Source organism: Trichechus manatus, unplaced genomic scaffold, assembly GCF_000243295.1.
Source record: "Trichechus manatus latirostris isolate Lorelei unplaced genomic scaffold, TriManLat1.0 scaffold00010, whole genome shotgun sequence".
NCBI classification, from domain to species: Eukaryota; Metazoa; Chordata; class Mammalia; order Sirenia; family Trichechidae; genus Trichechus; species Trichechus manatus.
This window is the reverse complement of record NW_004443946.1, coordinates 27,274,125-27,291,300: the sequence shown is the minus strand read 5'-3', so window position 1 is coordinate 27,291,300 and position 17,176 is coordinate 27,274,125. Positions and strand designations below refer to the sequence as shown.

The following is a 17,176-nucleotide window of genomic DNA, read 5'->3' as shown; positions in this document are numbered from 1 at the left end:
GGAAGGGGCCAGGGGAGCCCGCGGAGGGGCCGGGAAGCGAGGGGAGGGGTCCAGGAAGCGAGGGGAGGGGCCGGCGAGCGAGGGGAGGGGCCGGCGAGCGAGGGGAGATGCCCAGAAGGCGAGGGGAGGGGCCGACGAGTGGGGGGAGGGGCCGGGGAGAGCCAGGGGAGGGGCTGAGGCAGGGGCTTCCCGGGACTTGCCCGGAGCCTAGCTGGGATTGTGGGCCAGCCGCTCTGCTCCCTGCAGGCGGAGCCGGGGTAGCTGGCGGGGACAAGCAGTGGCTGCTGCAGGGGATGGTGTCTCTACGGCTGGCCCAGACAAGGAGTTCCTCATTTTCCAGCCCGGTGTCGGGGTATCTCTGCTATCCCCAGCAGCTAATTGGGGTGGGGGGGCATTGTCTAGGGAAATGCTTCTCCCATCGGGGCCTGGCTGCGGCTTGATGAGGCCTTACCCGAGACCGTATCCACTTTGTAGATTGTGCCAGTCTCATGAAGTGTATCTCATTACTTTCATTATTACTAGGGATAAGGGGAGCACCTCTTCATGTTAGCCTTTTGGGTTTCCTCATCTGTAAACTGCTGATCGTATCTTTCGCTCATTTTTCCAGTGGTGGTTGCTGTATTTTCTTGTAGTTTTTTTTAGGAGTCCCTTATGTTCTAGGGAGCCCTGGTGGTGCAGTGGTTAAGAGCTATGGCTGCTGTACCAAAAGGTCAGCAGTTCAAATCCACTAGCTGCGCCTTGGAAACCTATGGGACAGTTCTACTCTGTCCTATAGGGTTGCTGTGAGTCAGAGTTGACTTGATGGCAATGGGTTTGGTTTTTTGCTTTTATTTTTTTATTCTAGAGTCCTTGTGTGGTGAAAACGGTTAACATGCTCAGCTGCTGCTAACCAAAAGATTGGAGGTTTGAGTCCACCCAGAGGCCCCTTGAAAGAAAGGCCTAGCAATCTACTTTCGAAAAATCAGCCATTGAAAACCGCATGGAGCACAGTTGTACTCTGACACATATGGGGTCACCATGAGTCGGAGCTGACTCAACGGCAACTGGTTTTTGTATGTTCTAGATACTTTGCTAGGTTTAGATATTGCAACCTCCTGTCCTCTGCCCATTAACCTTATCCGCATGTCCTTCTTTGAATAGAAATTCTTAATTTTGATATATTGAAATTCACCTTTTTGCCTTTTTTGTGTATTTTTGAAGCTTTATTTAAGAAGTTCTTCCCCACTCTTGAGTCACAAAGATATTCTCCATGCTCTCCTATGAAGGTTATATTTTCATCTTTCACAGTTATGCTTTAATCTACCTGAAGTGCACCTTTGCATGGTGGGAAGAACCCAGTTTTCTTTGTCTCCATAGATTGAGACACCATCCATAAGACAACCATCTTGGCCCCACTGATTTTTTTTTTTTAATACACATGGCTCTGCCTCCTAGTTTCCTGTTCTGTTCCATTAGGCTTAGAGTTTCTCAAACCAAGGGCCAATTGTTTCAGAATTGCCTGGGGAGTTATTAAAATGCAGGTTCCTGGGCCCACCCAGTACTGCTGGGTCAGAAGCTCTGGTTGTGGACCTAGGAATGTGCATTTTCACACCTGCCAGCAACTCTGTCAGACAATGAAGTTTTTATGAAGCATTGCTCAAATGAAAACACTATCCACAAACATAGGATTATTATTTGATTCATTCAGTCAGCACTTATTGAGGCTCTGTGCTGGGCATGGGGGACCCTGAGATAAATAAGGCACGTTCCCAACCCTGGCATCAGGGTGAGGGGACAGCTGTGAAGGCCCAGAGGGGGCCCAAAGAGTAGCCCACCGGAGAGGGAGGAGCTGAGGGTAAGCAGGGGCCTTCGCTAGATCTGTGTCAGACCTGGCGTAGGGGCCCCTCCTGCCAATCATGGCTGCAGCAAGGACACCTTCCCTGCCTGGACCCCAGCATGGCCTCTGGAAGGGAAGCCAGGTCCCCTTCCAGGCATGGCCCCAACTCAGGACTTTTCTGTGTGTTTACAGATATAGACGAGTGTGAACAACCAGAGGCGTGCACCGGGGGGCGGTGCACCAACACCGAGGGTTCATATCACTGCGAGTGTGACCAGGGCTACATCATGGCCAGGAAGGGACACTGCCAAGGTAAGGAACAGAAATAGGGAGGGCAGCCTGCCACCTGCTTATCTCCTGGTTCCTCCCCTTGCACTGCCCACTACCAACTCCCCTTCTAGCTTGTCCCCAACTGGGCCCCTTGAGGCTGAGCCCACTCCTGTGGACAGAGATGTGTCTGGGGATTCCTGAGTCCTTCCATGCCCTCACTGATATTTTGGCATCCTATCTGCAGCCCACCGTGGGTGGGGGCAAGTAACTTTATCTACATGAGATCCTGAGAACATCCCCTCTGCCTCTGCGGCATCTTCCACCTGGCCCAGGCCTGCCCTAGGACACCTCTGCCCCCTTGCCTTGAAAATGCTACTCTCCTCGTGTGGCAGAGGGAGAGAGTCTGTCTACCTGGGAGTCACCTGGGTCCTCAGCCTTGGCCTTCTGCTAAAGCTTGTTGGAATATGAGCTCCTTGAGGGCTGGATCAATCCTTAGACGGCCCAGGCATGGACATACAATAAGCACTCAACAAACCCTTGTTGAATGAATGAAAGAATCAAACAATGAATGGCAGAACCCGGATCCTTGCCCCCTTTCCCACGCCCAGTCAAAAGGCAGCTGCCATGTTGCCACGTGGCCTCCTCACAGACTGGTTGAGCCTGCCATTATCAGCCTAGCTCTGAATACCTGGTGGCAGGTCCACCACCACCACCAACCTGCCAGGCAACGGTGTCAGATGCTTGCAGGAGGCCTAGGTCATGTGCTCCCAAGACTAGCTGAGACAGGAGTAAATGAGGGTAAATCAAGGCTTTGTCTAGAAAGAAACCTTGCCCTGGGTCTGAACTTAGGCCCAGACTCATCCTAGCATCCAGGTTTCCCTAGCCAGGACTTTCCTGGTTGCAGAGGGCCCTGGAGGTGAGGGATGAGCTTGTGTACCTTGTGAAGGGAGAACGCCCTTTCTCGGACTGCTACCATGGAAGCAAAGACCAGAGTCTAGGTCTTAGCAAAGAAGAAGGATGCAGGTGTAGGACAGCCAACTCTCCCCCTGTCTGAGCTCCCTTGCATGTCACCTAGGGTCTCTCAACGCCTCCCTCTTGGTTCTCCCCCTTTAAAATTGAGGCCTAGACATGATCAGAGCCAGAGCCCACTCCCTTTGTCCTCATTAGTGTGATGGAGACAAGACAGCTTGGCATTTCCAGGACGAAGGAGAGTGAGGGAGTTAGCATTTGATGGAAGCCTATTTTGTGTGCCAGGTACTTGATAAATTACCTAACTTAAGCATGACAACAACCTTATGCATTTGACATTGACTTTATTAAAATAAAGAAAAGTGAAACTAACAGAGATAAACCAAGAACATACCAAAACAATTAAAAACATCTGACTTTTGAAATACTTGCTAATCAGTCCATGTTAAGGGCACAGGCTCTGGTGGAGACAGACTTGGGTCTGGCTCTTATCTCAACATCTTAAAATGGGGGCCATAATATCTATCTCATACGCTCTTATGAAAACCAAATAAGCTAATATATACAAAGTGTTTGGCATTGTCTCTGGCACATTCAGACCTTCAGTAAAGAGTGAGTCTTTACCATTTTATTAAGTAGTATTTCACTATTCTCTTTACAGGCCTCATTCTTTTTCATATCTAGACTCCCCCCACACCCCATCCAGTCCTCTGGATTGTCCCCTTCTCTTCCAGAGGAAAGGTCTAGACATACGCCTTGGCTGGGAGGTCAGGCTGAGTTCCTGGCCCAGAGCAGACACTCAGAGTCTGTTGAAAGAAAGAATGATGTAGTCTGTACACTTCTCCAGGTTTCCATCAGTAACCACAGGCCCAGCCCATCACCCCAGGAGCCCAGTCAATTTCCTCTCCCTCTTACTTCTTTCTCCAACTGAGAAACCACTCTCTCCACTTAAAACTCAAGGTCTGTGGTTAAACGCCTGAGTGGTCTGGAGAGTGGCCCACCTAGCTGTCTCAATGGCATTTTTATCACACCAGGACTCCGGGTTCCCATGGATAGGAGTTGGATTCCCCTGCAGACTACCAGGGTCTTTGCTGTCCCCTTTCCCTATCCAAGGTCACCTGAGCTTCTGGCCCCTGACTGAGCATCCCCATCCCACCCCACGTTCTTACAAGGAATAGAGGTGGGTGCCTTTACACTTCCTCATGCAAAGGCTGAAGCCTGGTAAGCTGTGGGCTCTTTATACTGTATAGACGGCAGATTATGCTGGTTCCCCGGACAACTGCTTCTGCAGGTCTTTTGGGGTCTCTTCAGTAGCCTCAACCAAGAGGGTGATGGGTGAAGTTTTAGGCACATGGTCCTGTTCTTTGGTCAGCAAACATTTGTTGACTGACAGCTGCATGCCAGCCACATGCTGGGGAGATAGCAATAAATAAGACAGATTGCTCCTGCCCCCGACAACCTGCTAAAACATAATTTTAGATAAACTTCAAACCCTAGGCTAGGCAGAAAACCTGCACCCAGTGACTGGCCCCAGTCCAAGCACCAGGATTGGTGGAGCAGCCTCAGGAAACTGGTCACAGAATCCATTTCATCCAGAATCTTTATCTGGCTCCTTGTGATGGCTAATGTCTCAGTTATATCCACTCCCATTCAGCAGAGCCCTGCCATGGCTCAGGTGGAGACTCAAGGTTGCTCTGATCTCCTGCCCTCTCTCTCCCCCTTGCTGACAGATCTCTCATGTATGATAATCACTGGCTGGGGCTCTGGACTGAGGGAGGAAGCCAGCAGTGATGTGCCAGGATAGGCTAGGTTATGCAGCATTAACAAATAGCCCCCAATCTTAGTGAGTTAGAACAGCAAAATTTTATATCTCACCAATGCCACTTGTCCTTCGTGGGTCAGCTGGGGGCCTTTCCCCATGTTTCCTCACTCTAGAATCAGGCTCAAGGAAAGCCAATATCTCAAATGTGGCCCATCTCCACAGAAGAAAAAAAAAGCACTCGGCAGGGTCACACACAATTAAATGCTTTGGTCCATAAACTGCACACATCATAACCACTCGTAACGCATTGGCCTGCATTAATCCCATGACCCCACCCAACCACAAGGGCCCAGGAAGCACAAGCCTACCATAGGCCAGAAACTGGGGAGCTGGAACTATTTAGTGACCAGAATCAGTGGCACATGTGTCCTAAATGCCCAGCATAAGACACTTTGTGCACCACCTCCAGAAGCTATGCTGAGGCAAGATAGACCTCAGGGCTCCTTGCTCCTGGTAAACATAATCTCCTTCCTGTGTTGCCTGATCCCTGGGAAAGAGGTCCATATACTTCATTTTTTCTCAGCCTAGTCTGAGGAAGATCCTTGCCTCAGTCTCTTTTCTCTTCGTCCCTAAAGCCTCACATCCCTGAAGCAGGGATTTCTTATCATTCCCAATGGCTTTGTCCATCCTCCATCCTACATCAGGCAACTCAGCCAAAGCCACTAGGCCATGGCTGCTCTCTCCTGGGTGGCCAAAGTAGGTGGTCCTAGATCCTTCCTTCTCTCCATCTCTGTCTCATTGTCTCTGTCTTGTCTTTACAGAAACTTTAGAATAGTTTAGCCTGGTGTCACCACAACCCAGCTTGGGGCTCTTTGCTGCCCTCTCTCCAGAGATGAGCCTTATCTCAGTGTCCCCAAGATTGCCCACATCTGTCCTGGAGAGTTCTGGGTGTCTCCTAGCCAAGCTCACTGAATGACTACCTGCCCTGCGGGATGTCTTCCTACTCTGGACCCTCTTGGCACACTGGGAGGTTGACAGAAGCCACCCTCACCAAGGGGAAGCTTTAGGCTTTTGAGGGCCTTAGTCCCCTGGGAATGAGGGTTTTGATGTGTCCTGACTTCTGCAGCCCAAACAACCTCAGGGGGACTCATTTCACCCTCAGGTTTAGGGTCTATGTCCTGTTCTGCAATGACAGTTGCTGGGCTTTAGCCCTTTACAGAAAGCCTGTGTTCAGACCCTTGGCCCTGCTTCCTGCAGTCCAGAAGTGTGTCCTCTATTCATGCATGGGTACTGAGTAGATCTTCTTCCAAGGCAGTACAGATCTCAATCCAGAAGAATAAGAATTACCTCTTTAGGAAGAGTAAGTCCTTCTGCTTCCTCTGGAGCTTAACCAATTTGTCTGTCATGAATAGTGACCAGGAGCCTTGACACTGGGCTGGAGGAGACTAATGTCCTTGCAATTTTGACCCAGACTTCAGTCCCTATGATATGACCTCCCTAACTTACCCCAGGTCCCGTGGGTACCTTGGGGTGTTTGCTATGATGGACTCCCCAGGATGCCAGGTCTCATCAAGAAGAACCCTGTCCTGCAGCTCCTGGGAGCAACACCTCCCTCCTCCTTCTCCTTGTCAGTGTCCCAGGACTGGCTGTCCTGTCTCTCCCTGGGCCTCCTCTTCCCCTGCCTGCCCGGCTGGTGCTCAGGCTCATCCTTTCTGGCTGGGGTCTTACCAGAATGGGTGCTGGGCACCCTACTAGGTGCAAGAAAGGTCTGACACCTCTCCAGTGGAGACATCTTGCCAGCTTCCACCCCAAAGTTCGTCCTGGCCTCAAGGCTAGTCTTGGCAGTGTCCAAGACTGAGGACTCATCCTCAGGCCTCATTTCCTGGTGCCGGGAAGCCCATTTTGCCTTTACTGCCCCTCTGGTGATCTATTCTAGGGCCTCTGGCCACAATCCAACTTGTTGCTGGGCTAAGCACGCCCAATGCCAGTAATGGCCACCACTTGTAAAGGCAAGGAGTTCACCAAGGGAGTTATGAAGGCCCACCCCAAACAGTCCAGCTTACAAAGCAGAGCTCTCTGATCCGCCCACAGCTAGTGGTCACCACAGCCTATTACACCCACCCAGGGTATCTCCCCTTCTAATTTTTAAATCCTTCCATCTCTCTCTTTTGTCAAGGACAGTGGGTGGGAGGTGGAGTTAATGACCAAGGCTTGGGAACACAGGATGACTCACTCTTTCCTATTTTCATCTGCGTAGAAACTGACATCCCTCTCCCCAACCAAGGGCAGGGTCAAGGAGTTGCTTCCTCACAGACCTACCCATGTGCTGTGGTTTTCAGGGATGACCGAGGGAGGGAATGATATTTTGCAGATATTGATGAATGCCGTCACCCTGGCACTTGCCCTGATGGGAGATGCGTCAACTCCCCCGGCTCCTACACTTGTCTGGCCTGTGAGGAGGGCTACAGGGGACAAAGCGGGAGCTGTGTAGGTGAGGGCTGCTTGCCAAGGCACTGAAGGGGCTGTTTGGCCTTGGGACATCTGGTTGAGCCCATACACAGGGAGGGAAAGAGGTGGGCAGAAGGAGGCAGCTTGGAGGCCCTTGTTGCTGGGCATAGGATGGATGTGTGCTTCATGGGATGACACTGGACATGAGATGGGTGTGTGCTTCAGTTCCTGCTGCTCTGCCCTCTGAATCAGCTGGGGTGGGGGCCCCTTCTGCTCCTCGGCCTTATCCGTCCAGGAGCTACAGCTCAAGGTCCTGGAAGCTTCTGTGGCTGGATCCTGTTGGGCTGACTGTGGTGACGAGCCATGCCCTTCTGCAGTTCCCAGGGGGGTGGGGTCTTCTGTGTCTAAATAGCAACATCTAAACAACGCCTTCCTTAACAGTGGTTGCCTCCTCCCTCCAGAGGGGGTTGCATGACAGCAGTAGGAGTGTTCCTTCCCCTCAGCCCCCGCAGGAAGAAGGGCTCGGGGTTCAGAATGCCAGAAAAGGCTGAATTTTGAATAGATGCTCTGAGGATCTGGAGAGGGCAGGCGTTTCCCAGGCCCTTGAGATTGCCACTCAGCCACCCAAGTCTGGCATGGCTTCTCTGTGGTGCCCACCCACCCACTGAAGTTGGTTGTTGGGCTGGGAACATGGGATCATACCAGTTTGGTTGGCAGGTAGGAGGCCAGAGAGGTTCAGACCCACTGTAAGGTGAGCCCAGGGTCTTGGACACCTCGCCCTAGGCGTCCTCAAATAGACCTGTTCAGCTCCAGGGCTGGGGGGATCTGGTTTCCTTTTCTAGGACATATGCAAGGTACTCTTTGTTACTAGATAGAGCTGAAGTGAGCTTAGGCGTGGGGCACACTGCCCTGTTGAGGTGGGTGAGCCCGGGAGCAGGAATGAGGGAGCATGGCCTCATGACCTCCCTAGGGTGGCCTGTAGCCCCCCTGAAGGCTGGTTCCCTGGTCTCATATTGAGATGCTGTAAGCCTGTTGATAGGGGGCTGCATGAAGGAGAGGCAGCCAGACGCCATCTTGGACTTGTCTCCTATAGATGTGAATGAGTGTCTGACTCCAGGGGTCTGTGCCCACGGAAGGTGCATCAACCTGGACGGCTCCTTTAGATGCTCTTGTGAGCAGGGTTACCAGGTCACCTCAGACGAGAAAGGCTGCCAAGGTACAAAGATCTGAAGCATTCTTCCTCCTCCAGACCAGAGCAACTCCAGCCTGTGGCTTCTTCTCCTCTGCACCCACCCCCTAATCCACTCCTGGTCCCACATACCTAACTACGCTGGCCCAACATGTTTCTGCTGAGTCCTGTCCTTTCCCCACCCCTGCCTGCCTGTCAGTCTTTGGCTGCCCTGGGCATGGCTGTCCTACAGAGAGCCCCCACACAGAACTCAATGGCCCATTTCAGATGTGGATGAGTGCGCCAGCCGGGCTGCATGCCCCACTGGCCTCTGCCTCAACACCGAGGGCTCCTTCGCCTGCTCAGCCTGTGAGAGCGGGTACTGGGTGAACGAAGACGGCACTGCTTGTGAAGGTAACTCGGGTGGGGTGGGGCGGGAGAGGGAGGAGCAGAGAATACAGGCTTTTGTATCTCCCAAAGAACACTCCATTTGTCCCCCAGCTTTGGGCTGGTCTGAGATTAAAGCCACCCAGGGGATGAGCCCTCCCTGAAGCTGAGGGTCTCCAGGTTGGGCTAGGGGGGAAAAAAAAACCAAACCCGTTGCTGTCGAGTCAGTTCTGACTCATAGCGATCCTATAAGACAGAGTAGAACTGCCCCAGAGGGTTTCCAAGGAGGAGCTGGTGGAGTCACACTGCCAACCTTTTGGTTAGCAGCCGTAACTCTTTACTATGCCACCAGGGCTTCAGCTGGGCTAGAGGACCCTCTAAATGGACTTGGCCTCAAGAAGAGCTGCCAGTATCAGAATCCCCAAGTTCAGAGGTGGGGACAGGAGGAAAAGAGAGTCACAGAGACAAGAGGAAATTCTGGGGAGAGGATTCTGGGGTTGCCTTACAGAAGGCCCAGAGCCAGGGCCTGCCCTTCCCCAGAGGCCGAAGAGTGTCCTACAGGCTCAGAGAGGGAGGCCAGAGGTGCGGTGAGGTTCCTGTGTCGGGGTCGGGGGAGCCCTCACAGTTCCCTGGGTAACTGGCTGTCTGACTGCCCCAGACCTAGACGAGTGTGCCTTTCCGGGAGTCTGCCCATCAGGAGTCTGCACCAACACTGTTGGCTCCTTCTCCTGCAAGGACTGCGAAAGAGGCTACCGGCCCAGCCCTCTGGGCCACACCTGTGAAGGTAAGAGACCTCTAGTGGGGGAGGAGAGCACAGGTGGGGACTCAGGAGACTAACCTGTCACCCTTGGAGAGGGCGCATCCAGACCAGGGGACCCTCTGTCCACCTAGGGACATCTCACCCCTCCCCCAAACAGGAGCAGGTGGATAACTGCAGACTTGGGTCTAGTGGACCAAGTTCACAAACTTCAGAGTGGGTCAGCATCACTAGGGGACTTTGTTAGACATGCAGCTTCCTGGGCCTGATCCAGACCCACGAAATCAGGCTCTGGAGGGAGGCTGTGGAATCTGTTTTCTAATAACCACTTCAAATGTTCCTAGGGAGGGTGTGTGCCAGGACCATATTTTGAGAAACAATGGCCTGTGTACCAGGCAATCTGAAGACCAACTTTAAGAAGGTTAAGAAACCTCAGTTTCTCTGAATCTCTCTTTCCTTGGTTTATTTCTTGTTTGTTTTCCCATTGCTTCTCAGTAAAATCTAAATCATCTCAGCCATGATAAGAGCAGTAGGGTTTGACCACCTGAGGCCAGGGTTGCTGGGAGAGGCCGAGTGTCCCCAAAGTGGGTGTTTTGTGAGCAGCTGCAGAAGGCTGGCTGAGGCAGGGGCTGGGTGGAGGTGCCGAGCGGCCGCGTCAACCATCCTCCCCGAAGTCTCCCTCACAAACTTCTCCCAGCTGTGCTGCTTTATAAGGGGAGGATGTTCCACGGGTCCAGCCTCCTCAGGCAGTGATGGGTCCTCTGGAGACCTCCCTCTTGGTTCCTGCCTTGGGAGGTGCTCCCATCAGCTGCCTTCCTCTCTTGCGTGGCCCTGCAGATGTGGATGAGTGTGAAGACCCCCAGAGCAGCTGCCTGGGAGGCGAGTGCAGGAACGTGGCTGGCTCCTACCAGTGCCTCTGCCCCCAAGGCTTCCAGTTGGCCAACGGCACCGTGTGTGAGGGTGAGTGGCCCCTCCCCCGGGGAATGGGGGGCAGTGAGTGCATGTAAGGTGGAGCTGTCCAGCAGACACCATACCCATCTTCTCGCTGCAGACGTGGACGAGTGTGTGGCAGAGGAGCACTGCGCACCACGCGGCGAATGCCTCAACAGCCATGGGTCCTTCTTCTGTCTCTGTGCACCCGGCTTTGCCAGCGCAGCGGGGGGCACGAGCTGCCAGGGTAAGAAGCCAGCGTGGCCATGGCCATTGGTCAGCAGCAGGGGGCGCTAGAGGCTACGTCTGGAGTAAAAACTGTGACCAGCTGCCGTCCGGTTGATTTTCATGCTAGTACGGAAACAGAGGAGTCCCTGGGTGCTACAAACTGTCCACATGCTCTGCTGCTAACCAAAAGTCACCCAGAGGCACCTCAGAAGAAAGGCCTGGTGATAGACTTCCAGCAAATCATCCATTGAAAACCCTATGGAGCACAGTTCTACTTTGACACATGTGGGATCACCATGAGTCAGAGCCGACTTGGCAACTGGTTTTACTGGTTTACTGAAATAGAAAGCTTGTGGCCCCACCCCGGGGATGGGAGGCTAGGAGGCTGGGTGGGAGTGATGAGCAGCAGCTCAGTGTTCAGGGAGGCACTCAGAGTCCTTCACCAGGGCCTCTGTGTAAGGTCTCCACAGGCATGTGCCCTCTCTGAAGTGCCTCTCCTTTCCCCCAACACAGCCCCAGTTCCAGGGCCCTTCCCCCAAGCCTGGCCGCTGGCTTCCGGCCCTGGACTCTCCCACTGACCTGACCCTTTATTACCCTGAGCATCCCTGGCCCTCCCATGGGCTTCTCAGGGCCACGGCTGGGCCTGCTGACAGACAGCCTTCTCTTCTAGATGTGGACGAGTGTGCAGCAACAGACCGGTGTCTGGGAGGACACTGTGTCAACACTGAGGGCTCCTTCAACTGTCTGTGCGAGACTGGCTTCCAGCCCTCCCCAGAGACTGGGGAGTGTGTGGGTAAAGACTTGGGGGAGTGGACAAGGGGCTGCCCCATACCTGCCTTCAGCTCCCTGGGACCAGGACCTGCAGCTTCCCAGGAAGCAGAGTGCTTTCCACAGATGAATCATCCACCGGATAATGCATTTGTTGAGGTCCTGCTGGCTCAGGGGCTGTCTGCCGGCCCCAAAGTGCAGACACTCATGATCGTGTGCTGGCAGAGCACATAACTCTTTTAAAAGGCTAGATGATTCCAACAGACATTTATTGAACACCTGCTAGGCTCAAGGTCTTTTGCCAGGACAAATAAGACAGTTATAGGCAGTCTTGAAATTGAGCAAGAGAGACAGCTATGAAGACAACTCTTGGTAACACACTATGGTAAAGGTTTGATACAAAGAAGTATAAAGTGCTCAGCTGGTGGGGAGACTGGGGTGGAGGAAAAGGAGTTGCAGAAGGCTAAGGGCTCAGCGCTTTCCTAGATAGCACACCCCTGCTGGGTTGGGGTAATGACCCTGAACTTGATCTACCGGGGCTGAGATGAGCACAGTAATTCAGAACACAGCAAGGACCCCAGATTGTAGGCCATGACTTTGTAATACCAGACAGATAGGGCCCGAGCAGTGACCTAACCACCCCTGTCCCATCTCTGCCCTCTCTTACGGCTCTGGGGACAGATATTGACGAGTGTGAGGACTACAGCCACTCTGTGTGTGGAGCCTGGAAGTGTGAGAACAGCCCTGGCTCCTTCCGCTGTGTCCTGGGCTGCCAGCTGGGCTTCCACATGACCCCAACTGGAGACTGCATTGGTGAGTGCGGAGCAGGGGGAGACTCAGAGGTGGGAGGGCTGAGGACACTCACTTTTCTTGGGTTGATGTAGAAACTCTATTTTCTCCCAAAGACGCGATTTTTGCAGCTATTTGAAGTTTGTGTATTTTCTGTACTGGAGAGCTTACACAAAAAATTGAAGAGGAATGTTAATATTTGAGTTTTCTTATCCTGTGTTTAGAGTTGTTTTTTGCAGATCTTGGTGTTAATAGACCAAATAAATAAATATTCCCAGTAGAGAGGGATGGGGGGGCGGGGCGGCGGGGGAAGAGAGAGAGGCCCTACATTCTGGTCCCCTCTCTCCCACAGACATAGACGAGTGTGCCAACAACAGTGTGTGTGGGAGCCACGGCTACTGTGACAACTCCGACGGCTCCTTCCGCTGCCTCTGTGACCAGGGCTTCGAGACCTCGCCCTCGGGCTGGGACTGTGTTGGTGAGAGGTTTGTGGGCTACTAGGCTCTGGGCCAGGGAAGGAAAGGCCCTTGGGCCCTTCTTCCCATCTCCACAGATCTTGGCCATTCTGAATGGAGACCCTAGGGCACACCTCCTGAAATGTTTATGGTCACATGACTCCATAATAGGTCCCCGTAGAGCGGGCAAGGAAGGCTTCAAGGAAGAGGGAGATTTCACCTCCATCCTACAGCCAGTACCTTGGCCAGCTGGTAGGGGAAGCATGGCCGTGTTCTACCAGCAGGGAAGCAAGCACATTAGTGAAGGTGTCGTGCTTCTCTAGAGACCCCAGGGTTTCAAGCGGCACAAATTCTGGGGACTGTGCACAGAGGGAGTGGACCTTCCTCTCTGTCCACTTTAGTGACCCCGTTTCTCTACCACTCCTCTCAGTCTCTCTCCCTTCCCATACCCTCTGTTCATTTGTTCCTCCTTCCTGCTAATTCATACCCATTTTTGCTTCTTTCAAAGCCTAGCCTGTTTGTTTTGGGGGGATGAGAGGAGGGCCTGCCTGCTGGGCTGGAGTCAGGGGCATGGGCTGCCTCTTCTCTGCCCACAAGCCTGTCCTCACACCTGGCAGATGTGAATGAGTGCGAGCTCATGCTGGCCGTGTGTGGGGCTGCTTTCTGTGAGAACGTGGAGGGCTCCTTCCTGTGTCTCTGCCCCAGCGACCTTGAAGAGTACGACGCTCAGGAGGGGCGCTGCCGTCCACGGGTGGCTGGAGGTGAGGCCCGGGACACTCACGGGACATCCTTCCCACCCCCCATCGACATCCATGACAGCTCTATGGCTTAGAAAGCACTTCCACTGCTCTGGCTGCCTGATCCTCCCAACCTCCACCCTGTGAGGCTAGCTAGCCAAGGGGAGGGAGCCTGGACAGGGCCTGGGCAATGTGGAAGAGGTGCAGTCCAGGAATGGAACCTGGAGGACCACAGAGTCTGAGGGTATGGCAAATGTCAAGACAAGAGCTAAGAAATGTCTGGAACGTGGCAGGGCTGTGACGATGCCACAGGAAGCTCTGAAGCTGACTTAGGGTGGCCTCAGAAATCACAGATTGAGCCTTGGAGGGACCCTGAATCCATCAGCCCCTGGGAGTCCTCTGGGTGCGGGAGGGCTTGAAGCTAAGCTAAGCTGGGCTCTCCTTATCTTACTCCATCCCACAGCCACTGGGCTCAACTTCTCACCTCAGCTGGACTAGGCCTCATCCGGCCTTTGCTGACTTGGGGAAAAGGAGGCCACAGAATCACCTTTATGACAGTTACTGCTCAGCTCAGTCATAGAAGGAGAAAGGGGACCTAGAACAAGGAAGGGTGGTAAGTGGGAGGGACTGGGGTACTTTGTGAAGTAAAAGAATAGTGTAGAAGGCTGCCCATAGGTATGCCAGGAGTGGGGGCATCCCACTACAGGGGAGAAAGGCAGTGTGACATACACCAGGGATGTAGTAGCTGTGTGGCTGTGGCAAGTCACTAAGCTTCTCTAAGTCTCAATTTCCTCATCTGTAGAAGGGAGATGATAATAACACCCACCTCATTAAGTAAGATAATATCAATAAAAGCATTTTGTACGCTGTAAAATGCTATATAAATGTTAAATTTAAAAATTAAATTCAAGGCTGGGATGGCTCAGAGGGCCATGAACTGACAATAATCACACATAGGTCAGAGTATCCCTGAGGCCCCGACAGTGGACCACCCCACGGGCCCCATCCGCATGGAATGCTACTCTGGACAGAGGGGCCAGCCTCCCTGCTCGAGAGTCCTGGGCCGGAACACCACGCAGGCCGAGTGCTGCTGCACCCAGGGCGCCAGCTGGGGAGACACCTGTGAGCTCTGCCCATCTGAGGACTCAGGTAAGGCCTCCAAGGGTCCCCAGTCCTGAGCGTCAGCTCCGCAGGACGACACTGAAAGGAGGGGAGAGAGGAAGGATGGCAGAGCCCTCCCCTCTCTGAGCTTGGCTGCCTCCCTGCACAGTGGAATTCAGCGAGATCTGCCCCAGTGGTAAAGGCTATATCCCTGTGGAAGGAGCCTGGATGTTTGGACAGACTACGTACACAGGTAACCTCCCTGCATGCCCTCATTCACTCCATTCACCTGAGCACCCCAGCCTAACCCTCCAGGAGGCCTAGGGAAGCTCTGGATCCAGCCCTGCTCCCCATGTAGCTCCTGTCCTCTCTGTTCCAGGATTGACCCCTTGCAGATTTTTAGCTGAAAGTTCTGACCCAAGCTCTTCTGGAGTGTCCATACAAGCCTCACCCCAGTCCCCCTGGAGGAGAGTCTCCAGGAACAAACTATGATGCCTTGACTGACTCATCCTCCGCCACATGTAGGCACAGGGACAGCATGGAGAGTACTGCTGTACAGAGGCCATAGACATCTGCTTCTCTCCTGTGCCCCATTTATGAAGCCAGAGCCTTGGGGAACCCATTCTCACAGTGATGTGGCTCAGGTGGCCCCACAGTGCCCTAGTCCTGAAGCTGGAGAAGGAAATAATAGGAACAGAAGTAGCTTTCCCTGAGGGCTTGCTATGGGCCAAGCACTATTTTAAGGACCTTACATATATTAACAGCATTTAATCCTCATCACAACTGTAAGAGGTAAGTATTTTAATCCATGTTTTATAGGTAGGAAACTGAGGCAAAGAGAACTTAAGCAACTTGCCCAAAGTCACTCAACTAGTAAGCGGCAGAGCCAGGAATCAAACCCAGAGAGTCTGGTTTTGGATTCCCCAGGCTTAAGTACTGCCTCATACTGCTTCTCAACTTCCCCTCGAGTCAGCTCTGCCTCCCACAGATGCTGACGAGTGTGTGATGTTCGGGCCGGATCTCTGCCAGAACGGCCGGTGCCTCAACACGGTGCCCGGCTACACCTGCCTGTGCGATCCAGGCTACAGCTACGATGCCGCCCGCAAGAAGTGTGAGGGTGAGAGCACACACCACCCCTCCCCCACCGCCATCCATTTCTGGGGGAAGTTTCCCTTCCTGGGGAAGATGCCCACTGTGCCAGGCAGGTCTGAGGTGAGGGGAGCCACGGGGCTGTCAATAATCACGTGGGACCTGTTGGAAAGGCCTCCCGCGCTGGGCTGGGGTTGGGGGGCGGTGGAGAGTGCTACTCCTTCATTATTGTTCACAGGAGAACCCCCTTCCATGAAGGTGGTCAGTGGGTGATCGCCTTGGCACTTCTGCCACACTTTTCTTCCTCCTTCCTGCCACCACAGATCACGATGAGTGCCAGGCCATGGCCTGTGAGAATGGCGAGTGTGTGAACACGGAAGGCTCTTTCCACTGCTTCTGCAGCCCACCCCTCATCCTGGACCCCAGCCGGCAGCGCTGTGTGAACGGCTCCAGCAGCATGGGTGAGTGGGCCTGAGCTGGTGGGGCAGCAGGGAAGTAGTGGGCATGGGCCTGGGGGGGGCTCACGTGCCTCTTTGCCCTGTGCTTCCAGATGACCTTCCTGACCATGATATCCACACCGACATCTGCTGGAAAACAGTCACGAATTACATGTGCAGCCAACCCCTGCGTGGGCGCCGCACCACCTACACGGAATGCTGCTGCCAGGACGGCGAGGCCTGGAGCCAGCAGTGTGCCCTGTGCCCCCCCAGGAGCTCTGGTGAGAGGGGCAGCCTGAGCCTGCAGTGGAGGGGTGGGGGGACAGCTGCAGAGCTGGGCTGGGCCCGGGCTAGGGGGTGCCCTCGCCTTAGAAGGTGGAAATTTAGAAAGAAGGAGTAGGACAATCAGAGTGGTGGCCCCTGTCTTGATCCCTCTTGTTTGGGGACAAAGTAGAGGGGAGGGGAGCACTGCCAGGAACTCCAGAGGACAGTAACTGGAGTCATGGAGATGAGCGCTACTTTCTTAACTTAATCTGGACTGTCCTACCTGCTGCTCTGATTGTCAGTCCTCACATGCTCCCTCTCTCCTAGGGGGAGGTGGGCTGGGGAAATAGCCAACTAGGCTTTAGCTGCTAGGAGTTGGGGCCCAGCGTCTCTCTCCCTCCTCCCTGACAGAGGTCTATGCTCAACTGTGCAACGTGGCCCGGATCGAGGCGGAGCGAGAGGCCGGAGTCCACTTCCGGCCAGGCTATGAATATGGCCCCGGGCCTGATGACCTGCACTACAGCCTCTATGGCCCCGACGGGGCCCCCTTCTACAACTACCTGGGCCCTGAGGACAACATCCCTGAGCCATCCTTTCCCAACATGGCCAGCCACCCAGGGGACTACACACCCATCTTTGAGTCTCCCCTGCAGCCTCCAGAAGCCCAGCCCCGCTATGTGGCCAGCCATCCAGGTCTGTGTTGCTGTAAAAATAGGACAAGAGGGCACTGAAGCTGTCACTTCCTTCTCCTCCACCTCTGTCATATTACCAGCAGGCTGAGGATGAGGAAGTGAAAAGATG

General features: G+C 53.8%; 1 protein-coding gene across 1 annotated transcript in view; it reads left to right on the top strand.

Annotated features, from left to right (window-relative positions):
- The window catches only part of LTBP2 (latent transforming growth factor beta binding protein 2), a 121,211-nt gene that overhangs the window by 102,386 nt on the left and 1,649 nt on the right, over positions 1–17,176 (top strand). The window contains exons 20-36 of the mRNA XM_004371040.1: positions 2,009–2,128; positions 7,189–7,308; positions 8,359–8,481; positions 8,722–8,847; positions 9,479–9,604; positions 10,415–10,537; positions 10,629–10,754; positions 11,406–11,528; positions 12,185–12,316; positions 12,645–12,770; positions 13,365–13,508; positions 14,442–14,633; positions 14,755–14,838; positions 15,574–15,702; positions 15,998–16,135; positions 16,225–16,392; positions 16,787–17,068. Of these exons, the coding sequence (XP_004371097.1) occupies positions 2,009–2,128; positions 7,189–7,308; positions 8,359–8,481; positions 8,722–8,847; positions 9,479–9,604; positions 10,415–10,537; positions 10,629–10,754; positions 11,406–11,528; positions 12,185–12,316; positions 12,645–12,770; positions 13,365–13,508; positions 14,442–14,633; positions 14,755–14,838; positions 15,574–15,702; positions 15,998–16,135; positions 16,225–16,392; positions 16,787–17,068 (2,382 nt within the window). The remainder of the gene's footprint in view (positions 1–2,008; positions 2,129–7,188; positions 7,309–8,358; positions 8,482–8,721; positions 8,848–9,478; positions 9,605–10,414; positions 10,538–10,628; positions 10,755–11,405; positions 11,529–12,184; positions 12,317–12,644; positions 12,771–13,364; positions 13,509–14,441; positions 14,634–14,754; positions 14,839–15,573; positions 15,703–15,997; positions 16,136–16,224; positions 16,393–16,786; positions 17,069–17,176) is intronic.